The sequence below is a fragment of the Agrilus planipennis genome, unplaced genomic scaffold, assembly GCF_000699045.2.
Source record: "Agrilus planipennis isolate EAB-ADULT unplaced genomic scaffold, Apla_2.0 scaffold15, whole genome shotgun sequence".
Lineage (NCBI taxonomy): Eukaryota > Metazoa > Arthropoda > Insecta > Coleoptera > Buprestidae > Agrilus > Agrilus planipennis.
In genome coordinates, this window is record NW_020438871.1 from 2221523 (window position 1) to 2236407 (window position 14885).

Here is a 14885-nt window from a genome sequence, read left to right on the forward strand (position 1 = left end):
CCAAAAAATAATATATTATTATTATTATTGATATAACTTTAAATTGGAAAAGTCTTTTCGAAACGAATTATTTTAAAAAGGGGACATCCTAAATAAGTTATTTGGCCAAAAGATAACTATTTTACTACCCCTTCATTCTTATCAATAATTCTATAGCAACAAGCTAAGCAAAACTATGAGAACTTTTGGGTAGTTCGTATTTTAGGGTCAATTTAGAAAGGCGAAGTCCCTAATAAGTTATTTGATTAAAAGTAGGACATTTGACTACGTTCTTCCTAATTTTTTTCAAGCTAAACAAAACTAGAAGAAGTTTTGGGTAATTCGTACTATAGGGTAAATTTAGAAAGGCCAAGTCTCCGATAAATCATTAGACTTAGAGAACTAAGTATCTGTACTTCTTTCATTCTTATCAATAGGGCTGTTGCAACAAACTAAACAAAACGAAGACAACTTTTGGGTAATTCGTATTTTAGGGTCAATTTAGAAAGGCGAAGTCCCTAATAAGTTATTTGATTAAAAGTGGGACATTTGACTACGTTCTTCCTTAATTTTTTCAAGCTAAACAAAACTAGAAGAAGTTTTGGGTAATTCGTATTTTAGGGTCAATTTAGAAAGGCAAAGTCCCTAATAAGTTATTTGATTAAAAGTGAGACATTTGACTACGTTCTTCCTCAATTTTTTTCAAGCTAAACAGAACTAGGAGAAGTTTTGGGTATTTCGTAATTTAGGGTCAATTTAGAAAGGCGAAGTCCTTAATAAATTATTGGGCCAGTAGTAATTGCTCACCCTATTGTTATTATTATCATTGATAAAGTGAATTTTAATAAGCATTTCGAAATTGAATTTTTACAAATAAAATACAGTGTCAGCTAAGAATAAAGCTTATTTCGCTTATTATACGGACAGTCTGCTGACTGAGTATTACTTTTGCGTTTAGTTTGCTTGTCTTGTTAGCATTTATTGCATTCCCTAATTTGACTAAGTTACATTAATTATTTCAATTTAACGAACTAAATCCAAACTGTCTGATGTGATGATATCAGACAGCAAGTTATAATGAAATTTTCCTTGTACAATAATATTTTTGTATGCATGCCCATTCAAAGAGAACTTGGTTAACTTTCATTACCGAAAATAGACATAGAATTTCTTGACGGGTTTTTCTTTTATATTAAACCACAATACTGCCAATGCAATATTTTAAGTAGGTATAAAGTATAAAGAAAATTGAAAGAAATAAAATGTTGCAAATGCAAAAGTGTTTGACGTTCTTTTTTAATTAAAAATATATCTTCTGTTGCTCGATCTGAATAGCATCCAGAATCGGTTTAAAAAGGCAGGTCCTTGTCTTACTATTAATATACTTATGCTTTCACTTTATATTAGCATATTTTGTATTTAAATAATCTAATTGCCCCCTTATCATTAAATATCTTGATATAACTTAAGTGCGAGAACGATTTAAATAAGTCATCTACAAAAACACTGATTCAAACATAAATAGCATAATTTACTCGTTTCATTCAGTGATCTTTTTTTTTATACATTATATTTTTTAATAACGTATTCGAAGTAAAATAACGAGTAGTACCTATTTGATAAAAAATAATAAGGTTAGGACCCTTTGATGTTCCTTCAAAAGCAAGTGTTTTTAATTTTTTATTAGGCAGACACTTCTTTATGCGTTAACAGAATATACATATTTGTGTTTATAAGAAGTATTAAAATGACTTTTTTGCTAAAATTAGGAAAAAGCCGAAAACATCCAAATGTCAGAGGGAAAATGTACTTGATCCATATTGTGAAAATTTAGTATTTTTATGATTAAATACATAAGAACAACAAATAGACTAAAACGAAATTATTTATTAGGTTTACAGAAACTTGATAAAATACTTCACTATTTCCCACTTTCGTGAATTAATATAACATAAATTTATTATATTTTTATATGTTGGAATCAAGAATCAGTGGGTGTATTTAGTTTACCTATGTGTAACAGCGATGTTTTATCACATTATATTATGTTTACGAATGCATAATAGTAGTAGACAAGAAGTTACAACTAGGTGACAAAACATTGGTAATTGTAACGAACAGTGTGTAGGATATAAACCCCTTTTCCGGAAAACTTTTATAATCATAAGTGAATAGGAACATTGTCTAATGTTTTCCTTGTTAAATGGCTTTGTAAAGTGCACAATTTAGTATGTATTTATCGTTGGTTTTACTATTTTCTACGTAATTGTTCTCAAATCCTTTTATACCTAGGCTACCTTTCAGTTTTATGACTTTATCACTTAAAACCTTTGTATTTTATCAAGTGCCTATACTACTTACAACTTTGCTACCTATTATTTCACGTAATAAGAAAGAATTCCGATGGTTTTTTTAAAATATAGTAGTTCGGCACTAGATAAGGATAGAAAATTTTATGATAATAACGACATTGTACATATAAATACAATTTAACAAAGAAGTCATTGTCCTGAAATTTTTATTACTGGTCAGGATCAAGGATGTAGCAAGAATAACTTAACTAAAAAATGGATAATCTGATTAAGTAAATTCATTAAGTGTTCTACTTATCTCAGGACGGTCTTGTGGCGGTTTAAGAATTAATATAAAAGCGAATAACCAATTATCAATATCTCACACTTAAATTATGGTTATAATTAACATCACATTTTGTGGTCTTTGATTGTGCCGCAAGTCATTATTGATAAACAAATTAAATTTTTAACAATTTCCTCAAATAAATCAGAAGTAATAAAACGGTTTGAGAATAATTTTCTTGCAGCGTTTAGGCACCTTTTTAGGTTCTTCCCCCAAATGAGTGTCTAGTACCTACCTAAGGCGTAGCTCCGAAAGAAAAGTTTCGTCATACAGTATGATATAAAATTCTGCAAATTCTCTTCGTTAGTCACGACATACTAAATGTTGTATTGCTGGAAATAGTTATTAGTTTTGTTCATAGTTATAAAAATAGTCGTGTGTTTAAGTGTAGTCTGAACCACATCAAATCTCTCTGACGTTTTTGACCTTGTAATACTTTTAAGCTGCTTGTTGTTAATAATAACCTGTTCTTCGCGATTGTTTTTTTCCTCATGTCTAGCGTCTGAAGAATGCCCATACAGTATTATACCGACGAGAAGACTCACATATTAATTGCACAGACCAGATAATCGTAATATGATGACTAACACGTTAAAAAAATGTGAAGTACGCCAATAGGCGAAACAGTCATGCAAGAAATTTGCGAATTATGAAGTTTTTTAAACCATTAAGTTGAACGGTGGCCACCAACATCCTTAACTTTTTGTTTGACTCTCGTACAATCTTTTGAACATTCTTTTGGAATAGTGATAATAGGTAGATGAGTTAAGGAGTTGTTTGTCTATTTAAAAAGTAGGGAGTCGTATTTTACTGTAAAAGGGTTTCCTTCGATATATAATTTATTGCGGACTTCGCCTTCCTAAATTGCCTCTTGTATAGTAGTGATACTAGGTGGCTTTTATGGTTAACTATTGTTATCATAATATTTATAGAATTATACCTGCGTAAATTATTCTATATATTTTGCAAGTTTTGTTTTTTGTAATTTTAATTGGTGTATCTCCAAAATTTAAAAAACATGAGAAAAGTGATAAAAAGACTACTAAACATTCCTAGATGCTTCCTAAAAGTTAAATCACGTTGGTCGGTTTTTGTCTAAATAAATTGAAATTCTTTTAATGATGGTTCTTTAGGTTGTATTGTGTCAAGCATGATAGTCTCTATCATTTACGTTTAAATACACGTGGTGATCCAGCACCTACGTTTCTTTTTTAATTATTCTTATTTATGGAACCCTCATCTGGTCACTGACCACTAGTATAAACCTATTTCGTCCCAAACTATCTATCTGTGAAGTCTGTCTGGGAATAGTTGTATAATAATTATAAGTAGTTTTAACTGTAAATGCACTTCTTTAGTAAAGTATCAAACTTATGTATTTTAACGCACATGGGTATATAATATACATTGTACAGTATGTGAGCTAGTTAGTAAAGGTGAATGATTACCATAAGAAGTAAAGATTTGTCGACTATGGCTACTCAGAATACAGGTTAAACGAGAAACACCTTGGGCATTACGTAATATGTACATAGCATTGGTATATATAAGTTTATTTGAAAAAGATTCTTCCAAGTAACATTTTTTTAGTATGCGATGTGATATAATATAATATCAAAAATTGTAGGAAAACAATTTAATTATCTTGGCAACTTAAATATTTAAACAAAACAAAGTAATGCTAGTAATTAAATAACCGATTATTTATGTTTCTTTAGTGTTCCATATTTAGTTTGCCTAAATTTTTTAAAAAGTTTTTGAATTCTGTATTTCGAATCTTACCTTATTTGAATATCTGCGGCCAACCAACGGTGCCGAATTTCAAAAACACGAAACATAGGTCTAACATAACACTAACAACTTAAAATTTAGATTAAATTAAAAAATTAAAGAACATGGTAAAACATTGGTGAATCTTTTGTATGGGGTTTGTAGAACATATTATGTTGTCATTATTTGGTTTTAAAGTTTTTTGGTAAAATATAAAGTAATTGTTATATATTACTGACCGTCAAATAAAAAATTTGGTTCAAGTTGATTAAACAACCTACATCAATTAAATTTTGTGTAGACTCCATTCTCTGTTAGTTCTACATTTGAAATGTCTGGGTGTCGTTGATCTCTGATACAATTTATACTGGGCTTTTATTTTCCCATTTCAGATTTCATTAAAAAATGCGCACATTGACTTGAGCAAATTGAAACTACCAATTCAGCGACCAAACTTTTTGACCAAAGTAATTTTAGTTACGGCGTTATTTGCAATACAAAATATTAATATATCATCTTAGAAAATGGTAAAAATAATTGTATTATTTCGAAGTAAAATAACGAGTAGTACCTATTTGATAAAAAATAATAAGGTTAGGACCCTTTGATGTTCCTTCAAAAGCAAGTGTTTTTAATTTTTTATTAGGCAGACACTTCTTTATGCGTTAACAGAATATACATATTTGTGTTTATAAGAAGTATTAAAATGACTTTTTTGCTAAAATTAGGAAAAAGCCGAAAACATCCAAATGTCAGAGGGAAAATGTACTTGATCCATATTGTGAAAATTTAGTATTTTTATGATTAAATACATAAGAACAACAAATAGACTAAAACGAAATTATTTATTAGGTTTACAGAAACTTGATAAAATACTTCACTATTTCCCACTTTNTATTTATATTTATGTTAACACTGGATGTGATTTATTTCAGATTCCACCCATATCGTAGACTGTAAGTTAAAGTTAATTCTTGGGTTGATATGGACCCTTATTTTGCACTATTCCATTTCTTTGCCCATGTGGGAGGGTGAAGATGATGGAAATGCGCCGCAAGGATCGACACCGAAACAAAGGTAAGAATTATAGCAGCAAAATCGAAAGATTTTGAATATTTACATGGAATTATTAAAGGCTCCTCAACTGGATACAAAATAAAATTCCTGATCTGCCCATTACCAACTTCACATCAGATTGGTCAGATGGTAAAGCAGTTGGAGCTCTTGTTGATGCTGTCGCTCCAGGACTTTGCCCTGATTGGCCGGTACGTGTATAGCAAAATAGTTTGGTAACAAAAAAAATATTGCTATCATTCGACTTAGGACTGGGACCCCAAAGATTCTCTGCAAAATGCTTCAGAGGCCATGGGACTTGCAGATGATTGGTTGAATATTCCTCAACTTATAAAACCGGAAGAAATGGTTAGTCCAAATGTAGACGAACAATCTATGATGACCTATTTGTCTCAATATCCTAATGCGAAACTTAAGTCAGGTGCTCCACTGAGACCAAAAACCAATCCGAACAGGTACGAAAATATCATTATAATTTTGTTTTTGTCCTATTTTATGTTTTATTCCATTAAAATTATTTAAGAAAATTAGTTAAAACATAAAATGGGTGAAACCATAACATTTAAAAAGTTTACAATTGGCAAATGATAAAATTTTTTTTTCTCTTATCAGCGTTCCTCCACCTCGGTAAGTGCGACGTTGAGATGAAATAACAAATTTTTGATTTGAACTATCTAATTAATTATATGTTAAATTGTGATTAACACGCTGATGCTTCTGTTTTCGTAATTCCAAAATTTATAAACAGTTACGTTAAATATGCTGTTCGTGAACGCTTACAAAGAAATTAATGCTACAAAAATGCCATTTGAATTTTGTGGAATTATATGTAGGTAGTAGTACTTATATTAATCTACCTATTATGATGACTTGAGATTGTATTTTTTATCATTTATAAACTGTATAGGTAATAATTTTTGTAATAGGCAAAAATATTAAAGTAAGTGTGGTTTTGAAGGGTAAGAGTATATGGTCCTGGAATTGAACCAACAGGTCCTGTAGTTGGGGCCCCAGCTAACTTCACTGTTGAAACTTTCTCAGCTGGTAAAGGCCAAGTTGATGTAACTGTAACAAATCCTAAGGGACTTAGAGAACCAGTTGAAGTCCGATTTAATAACGACAGAAATTTAACGTACTCAGTGGTTTACACGCCGAAAATGGAAGGAGAGCATACAGTTAACGTCAAGTTTGCAGGACGTGAAGTCCCGAAGAGTCCTTACAAAGTACTGGTGGAGGGTCACGCAGGTGATCCTACTAAAGTTACAGCTTCTGGACCCGGAATCCAGCCAGATGGTAACTGTATAAATCGCCCTACGTATTTCGACATATCTACCAAAGGTACGTAGGTACATAAAAAATAAGTTAATTATTATATTAAGCTATAGATAGTGTAACTGTAGTATTTAAAACATTTGACTAGGGCTCTACTAAAGTTTCTACTTTCAATTTGATTTATCTGCTTGTGAATCATTTCTAATATCTATTACAGTTAGCAGTAATTATCAATATATAGTAATATATTATCTGTAGGTTCATAGTACATTTACACGTCAGTGTGAATCCTTCACTGGCCTAAGGGTGCTTATGAATTTCATACATACTACTGGACACACAGTATAATATATATCTAGTTTACTCTTTTCATTCAGTTCAAGTGTTTGCTTAATTTATTGAGAATGTTTGACCAAAAGATTAGGGTGTCTTAATTTTTTAATATTACAGGAGCCGGTAAAGGAGTTCCTGAAGTCATTATCCTAGATCCTGCCCAAAAAAGTAACAGTGTACCGGTAAAGATCCGTCAAACATCCCCTGATCTGTGGCGCTGTGAATATGTATCTCCAAATGTTGGTCTTCATTCAGTTAATGTCTTTTTCGCTGGGAAGCCAATACCAAAAAGTCCATTTCCTGTTAGGATATCACCAGGTGAGGATAACGAAAAGAACTACAGCATTTCTTAATAAGTACTAATCAACGTTTGTAAATGCTTAAAGTATCTGATGCCAGAAAAGTTAGAGCTAGTGGAAGAGGCTTGCAACCTACCGGCGTCAGGGTAAACGATGAAGCAGATTTTAGAATATTTGCCGAAGGAGCTGGTGAAGGACAGCCAGATGTTAACATTATAGGACCTGGAGGTGTAAAAGTTCCATTCAAAATACAGAAGGTTTGAAACGTACCTACTCTAAAATTAACAGATTTTTATTGCTTCTTACCTCATCAGGTTGATGGTAATACATATTACGCGGTCTACCACCCCCAGAAGGAAGGGCGTTACATCGTCATGATTACATACGGCGGTAAAGAAATCAACAAATCTCCTTTTGAAGTAAATGTTGGCCCCCAGAAGGAAACTCTGATCCGTGCTTTTGGACCTGGATTGAATGGGGGTGTTGTAAACTACCCGGCTCTATTTACCGTCGAGACGAATGGAGAAACTGGTGCTTTAGGTATGATTACATTTACGAATAATTATTTATTTTTTTCACCGTAAAACCTTGTAAATAGGTTTTAGTATACAAGGTCCATCTCAAGCCAAAATAGATTGTCATGATAATGAAGATGGTTCGGCTGATATTAAATATTATCCAACTGCACCAGGAGAATATGCAGTACACATCCTTTGTGACGGAGAAGACATTCCAAAAAGCCCCTACATTGCTCAAATTCTGCCTAGCACTGATTACTTTCCTGATAAGGTCGAAGTCTATGGACCTGGAATAGAACCTACAGGAGTTGAAAAAGATAAGCCCACTAAATTTTTCATTGATACCAGGAAAGCCGGATCTGCTCCCGTAGATGTCAGAGTAGGTGTAAATCACTTAATCAATAATTATTATTGTGGTATTACTGGTGTTAAGTTAACATTGAAGAATAAATTTTAGGTAATGGACTCAAATTGTAACAGTCTAGATATCCATCTTGGCCAGAAACCAGACGGAATAATAGAATGCGCATACACTCCGACACGTGGCAACAAACATACTATTCAAGTCAACTTTGGAGGAGTTGCCACCAAAAATTCTCCTTACAGAGTCTATGTTTCGGAACCGTTAGATCCTTCGAAAGTACAATGCTTCGGCCCTGGTTTAGAAGATGGTGTTAAAGCAAATACCCCCACTCACTTCAATATTGATGCCAGGTAAATTACAAATTTTCCTGTACTAATTCAAATCACTTATAGTATTATAATAAAATTTTAGGGAGGCTGGCCAAGGTGATCTACAAGTAACTTTAAGAAATGAGGATACCAAACGCGAAGTTCCAGTGCAGCTAACTGACAATGAAGATGGAACATACACTGTAGATTATGAAGCACCTCAATCAGGACTTCATACTTGCACTCTCCATTATGGAGGACTGAAAGTTCCCAGCACACCAGTAAAGTTTAGGGTTCAACCGAGCGTTGATGTATCCAAAATTCGCGTCGATGGTCTAGAGCCTAGTAAGTATACATACTTTTGTAGTAGGTACCTACTTTTACTGCATAAGAATCCAAAACTATACAAGAACATCATATCAGTCAGCATAAACGTTTTGCATGTTATCTTTTATAAATTGTGAGAATGGAGAGAATGACACAAGTACGTTGGACTACAACTGGGAAGTAATTAATTAACTCGTTAGTAATTTTAATTTTATTCGGTAAAAATTTTTGCTTGGAATTCGAACCAAAATGACTCCCATAATTAACTCATACTTTTATTAGTAAAGTTTGAATTTTTGTTCGAATTTCAACAGGATTTTCTTTTATTTTAGTTCGAATTTCAACAGAAATAGTTATTTTAACTGCACAAGCAGTTTACTAAAAAGCAAAACTTTTACACGCAAATATATTGTAAAATAGCCGCACCTGTGAACAGTTTACAACAGTTCCGAGTAATAACACCAGATGCTGGCAAAGCAGAGTTTGCCATATCGATAACCAGCCCCTCGGGTAGCAAAGTAAAGGCTCATGTTATTCCTACACATGAGGGGTATTTAGTAAATTTTACACCCACACAACTTGGGGAATACCTTCTGGGCATAACCTTCGGTGGCGAGCCCATATCCCAAAAGCCTTATCGACTTACTTGCCTAACTGGTGGCGATCCGATGAAGGTGAAAGTTTCTGGCCCGGGACTTCATAGAGGTATCGTCAACAAGCCCGCCGAATTTATGATCGACACCAGAGGAGCAGGGCAAGGGGGTTTGGGGGTTACTGTGGAAGGTCCTTGCGAGGCTGCTATTAACTGCAGGGATAATGGAGATGGCACCTGTTCTGTTGCTTACTTACCCACCGAAGCTGGCGATTATGGAATCAACATCACTTTTAATGATCAACACATACCCGGAAGTCCTTTTCAAGCACTTATTGTTCCAGAAGTTGATATTAGCAAAATTAAAGTGTCTGGCAACGGAATACAGTTGCATGGTAAAAGAGTGTGTGCGCTTTTCTAACAGGCAACTTTGTATCGATGTTACGTCTGTTGTATGTGATGAGCATGTTTTCTGTGTTTTGGGCACCATACTATTATATTATCCCTTGCTTGAGGCATGGAGAAGAGCATCGTCATCGTTTGTTTTTCCTCTTTCATTGTTAAGGATTGTATAGGTCTAATATTGAATAACAGTATTAGATGCTGGAAAAAAGGATTCGCACATTGACGTTGTTGATATACTCCTCCCCATACACTTTTACTAAATTTAGTTCTTACTCAGTGTGTTCCTTTAGTTATTTCCCGATTAAACTAAACCGAATGAATACTTATACCTACAGTTTACAAAAAAAAAAACTCGTTCCTAATATAATAATAATATTCCCAACTAACAAACGGTAGTTAAATATTTTTTAATATGAAACATTTGTACGTGACGTATTTGTAGCAACAGTGATATTTAAAATAAAACAGTAAAAAATTAAAATGTATACAATAGTTTTGTATTTTAGAATTTTTAGACGACTTTACGTTTTGTCATACTGTATATTTTTCATGCATGTGTATTTTGTACAGTATCCCTTTGTTTAATTACCAACATTAATATGTTCTTTTTTTTAGGTGTTTTTGTGGACTCTCCAACCGAATTCACCGTTGACGCACGAGCAATTCCGAAGGGCGACGACGGCAAAGTAACATGTACCATTACAAATCCTTCGGGAGCTCAAACTGAAAAATTGGTAACCCCATTACTTGATGGAACTTACAAAGTTAGTTATACTCCATTCGAAGAAGGCCGGCATACGATAGATATCTTCTATAATAATATGCCAGTGCCTGGTTCTCCATTTGTTGTAAATGTTAGACGGGGTTGTGACGCCAAGAAATGTAGAGCTTTTGGACCTGGATTGGAACAAGGTTTTGTCGACAAACCAAATCTTTTCACCGTTGAAACTAAAGGTAAGCAACATATATTTTTGGTTTGTGATTATTTTATTGAAACTACCAAACATGAAACGTAATTTTGAACTTAACACTCATCAATACACTAGTACCTAACCGAAGTTATTCCATAAAAGCAAAATGATATAAGTAGCACCCAGGTGTAGGAAATATGTAGCATACCTAGTTTACAGCAAATAACACTAGATGGCAATATATTGCCTGCAGCTTTAAAACTTTTATTTAGTTCAACGTTTTCTTTATTGATACATTTGATTACAGGAGCTGGTAAAGGTGGTCTGGGATTGGCCATTGAAGGGCCTTCTGAGGCAAAAATGACATGCAAAGATAATAGAGACGGTTCTTGTTCGGTTGAATATATTCCTACCGAACCTGGAGAGTATGACGTCACCATTAAGTTCGCTGATCAGCACATTCCAGGCTCGCCTTTCAAAGTAAGTTGAATGTTTTTGACGTAGAAATATGGCAAACATGTTTTTATTAAATGTCAACATCAAACATAATTATCTTCAGGTTAATGTTGATTGCGACGTGGATGCAAATCTAGTAAAGGCATATGGTCCAGGTTTAGATCCGAAGAAAGTTAGAGCAGGAGTGCCAACTAAATTTACTATCGACGCTTCTAAATCAGGAAGAGCGCCATTGGCTGTGAATATTAAATGTGATCAAGGACCCTTGCCCAAAAAACCTGAGGTTGTAGATAACGGAGACGGAACTTATGACGTTAGCTACGTTCCTCCCGGCGAAGGAGCCAATCTCCAGGCTCAGATAACTTACAACAATAAAGATATTCCTCACAGGTAAGGTCTAAAGGTTATTAATTTTAAAAATGTCTAACCAAAATATATCTTGCAGTCCTTTCCCTATAAAAGTACGTCCGTATGCTGAACCCGATAAAGTCAAAGTTATCGCTCCTACTGACAAAAGTGTTCCAGCATCTATTCCAACTACAATAAAAATTGATACAAATGAAGCCGGATATGGAGACTTAGAAGTACGGATAGTGGTAAGTGCCGTGATTTTCGAAAACAAAGGAATATAGCTACAAGTTAATAAACAATTTAAGGGGCCTGATGGTACGCCACGACCTGTTAAAATAACTGATAACGGTGATCGAACCTATGGAGCTACCTTCGTCCCTGATGACTGTGGACGTTATAAAGCTGAAATTAAATACGCTGGGAAAGATGTGCCAAAATCACCGTTTTCTATACAAGCTCATGCCACAGGAAATGTAAGTAGTTTTTGATAAGCATGAGAAGTACCATTTTTATAGTTCATGATATTTCTGATTTTGTTTGTCTAACAAATTTATTTTTTTTTTTTGTTATAGGCCGATAAATGCAAAATAACTGAAGGTGTTCAAAAAACTGTAATGAGTGGCGAGGAGTACTGTATCACGGTAAACACGGAAAATGCCGGCTATGGTGCAGTTACCTGTAGAATCCGTTCAACTTCTGGAAGGTAAAAATTACTCTTGTACAGTAAATATTCCTTATGCTTAATTAATTTATTTTTATTGCTTCAGTGATGTGGATATCGACATCGTTGACAATGGAGATGGCACCGTCAGCATTTACTACAACGTGGAAGATGCAGGAGAGTACACTGTGAGCATAAAGTTCGGAGGACAGCCTGTTGTTGGAGGATTTTACACGTTCACGGTAAGTCCAGTTTTTTAATATATTTTTTAAGCAGAATAAAATTTTGATTGAAGAAACGGTCAGAAATTAAACTTTTTTGAGGCATTTACCATCAAATTTAATTTAAATACTTATACTTATACATATAAGTACATATATTTATCAATCTAAAGTTATAATATTGATAATTTCATACAGAAAAGGTTTAATTAATTAAAATTTAATTACATGTGGTTTCGCGCAGTTTAATTTATAATTTTTTTAGTTACAGTCAGAATAAATTTACTAATAGCTGATTTTAAAAGACAAACTTACATTTATTAGTAAAGGGTAAAATTAAATAGGATTTATATTGAAGTACATAAAACTTATCAAATCGCATACATTAAGCTTATAAAAACAAAATTTATGATGTTTGGAATACGTTTTGAAATTGTAATTAATCAGTTTTCTAAACATCATAAATTTTGTTTTTGTAAGCTTAATGTATGTGATTTGATAAGCTTTATGTGGTAGTAGCGTCAAACTAAGAAAATGCTACAATAAATAATTAATTGGGTAAAGTGTATTACACAAATTTTATTAATCACCGAAATTGGGAAAAGTTTATGTAATCGACCACACATGGAACAGTTTGAAATTATTATTCTAAAAATTTTCTAAACGTTTTACATTTTTTATTGAGAAAATAAATTGCAGTTATTAATTAGGTATCTCTCATTATTCAATAAATTAGCTGAATTAATTAACTAAGTTTATTGAGACACGTAAACTGCTTGTAATAACAATCTATGTTCTGTACTTTATGTCTAAACATTCATTAACCAATCGCGTTAATATATTGTCGTTTAATATTGGGCTGATTCCAAATGCAATTTCTAATACCAATAATGAAAACATCTGATGACAAAATTATGATGTTAGGTATATGTACTTAATAATTTAATTGAACAACTCTAATAACGAAAAGTTTGCATAGGAGTCAAAATTATTTCCAAGTACTAAGTCGACATTTGAACGCATTTTTCAAGTTTGGTACCCATTTACTTATTTAATCAACCACATATTCTGGTAGAAATTAATTTAAAAATGCATTTCATATATACTAGAGATTTTGACAAAAAAAGTAGGGTAATTGTGAAAGTTGAGGCCTATTTTTGTAGGAAGAAGACTTTTATTAGGAAGTCATAATAATTAAAAAATTGTGCGCTAGTATTTATATATTGCAAATATTGTTTGACAGTTTTATACGCAAAAAAGTTATTATAAATATTTTGTGTTTTGGAAAAGAAAAACACTTTTAATATTCTTCTTCTAACATCTGTTCAATTCAAATGCAAATTACGTGTTGATTTAAAAGAATAATAAAAGAAGTCTGTCTTCAGTTAAAAATAATACTGCAAAACAAATCTGCGGTAAATTTTATATTTATACTACCCAACTGCCATTAACAACCAAAGACTGCCAAGAAAATCGCGAAACATAAAAATGCTGATTGAGATTTTGCCCTTAAAAACGAAAATAAAATATAGCTACAAATGCAGCATGTTATTTTAGGACAAGGTATAATTATGCTCAAGCCTGAGATTCAGTCTCTAAAGTCAATTTTAGAATATAAATTTGATGTAATTTAAGAAGCGCTCCTACTAGTGCTTGTAACTCTTACATCTCCGACAATTCAATGCAACAAGTAGTACTAATACATAATTCTAAAGTAATTATTAAAAAAAATTAACACATTCTTATGAACATTATTCTGTTGGCATGACAATAAACTTTTAGGATATCATGAACAGCAAAAGGCTTTGTTGGGTGAAATTATTATTAAAATTGTGCAGGCTGCCTTATTTTCTCACTATTCTGCTATCTCACTCATGTAACAAATTATAATAGTGGATCGTCATATTTTGTTCCCCTCCCACATTACGTTACAAATTTAGGACTTGTTTTCTTTATAGAATACGTTAGTTTACTTTTCCACATTAAATTGTCTCATTTCTCCAAAGTGGAGGTTTTCGTAGGGAAAAATTTTTTCGTAGCAAATTTAAGGACAAATGTTTTTTTACTGCTTGCGGGTTCAAAAAGGATACTATTCCCGAGAACAATCGAAAATTACCGAGTGTTTGGGCCTCGTCTGTAGGCGGTACCCGAAATTTTTCAAACTTGAACGTGCAAGAAATTTTATTGTCTAACTTTATAAGTTAGTTAATGTATCGTTCCCTTACAATCCGTGTCATCTTAGTCCTTTTTAGAGGTATGTCTCTTATCATTGACTAACTGAAAACTAAACTGTTTTTTAGCTTTCTTTATGCTGTAACTTTGGATTTTCCCCGGTATTATTGCAAGAAATACTTGCCAGTAGTTCATGTAAATTAGAAATTTAATTTTAGTTTTAGTTGGCGGTAAT

At 32.8% G+C, this 14885-nt stretch overlaps 2 protein-coding genes across 10 annotated transcripts in view; both read left to right on the forward strand.

The window, feature by feature from the left end:
- Positions 1 to 14885, forward strand: part of LOC108737595 (nucleolysin TIA-1) — a 744862-nt gene that overhangs the window by 698478 nt on the left and 31499 nt on the right. The window lies entirely within an intron of this gene.
- LOC108737555 (filamin-A) overlaps positions 1 to 14885 on the forward strand; it is a 35732-nt gene that overhangs the window by 6503 nt on the left and 14344 nt on the right. For 2 of the 5 annotated variants that reach the window (XM_025977859.1, XM_025977860.1), the window contains exons 3-21: positions 5322 to 5463; positions 5522 to 5651; positions 5710 to 5915; positions 6073 to 6087; positions 6419 to 6798; positions 7183 to 7383; positions 7452 to 7621; positions 7679 to 7904; positions 7963 to 8261; positions 8340 to 8596; positions 8658 to 8899; positions 9302 to 9868; positions 10494 to 10832; positions 11097 to 11269; positions 11349 to 11635; positions 11691 to 11841; positions 11902 to 12069; positions 12169 to 12299; positions 12364 to 12499. In XM_025977859.1, the coding sequence (XP_025833644.1) occupies positions 5322 to 5463; positions 5522 to 5651; positions 5710 to 5915; positions 6073 to 6087; positions 6419 to 6798; positions 7183 to 7383; positions 7452 to 7621; positions 7679 to 7904; positions 7963 to 8261; positions 8340 to 8596; positions 8658 to 8899; positions 9302 to 9868; positions 10494 to 10832; positions 11097 to 11269; positions 11349 to 11635; positions 11691 to 11841; positions 11902 to 12069; positions 12169 to 12299; positions 12364 to 12499 (4220 nt within the window). The remainder of the gene's footprint in view (positions 1 to 5321; positions 5464 to 5521; positions 5652 to 5709; positions 5916 to 6072; positions 6088 to 6418; positions 6799 to 7182; positions 7384 to 7451; positions 7622 to 7678; positions 7905 to 7962; positions 8262 to 8339; positions 8597 to 8657; positions 8900 to 9301; positions 9869 to 10493; positions 10833 to 11096; positions 11270 to 11348; positions 11636 to 11690; positions 11842 to 11901; positions 12070 to 12168; positions 12300 to 12363; positions 12500 to 14885) is intronic. The other 3 variants (XM_025977869.1, XM_025977866.1, XM_025977874.1) reach the window with 3 other exon arrangements.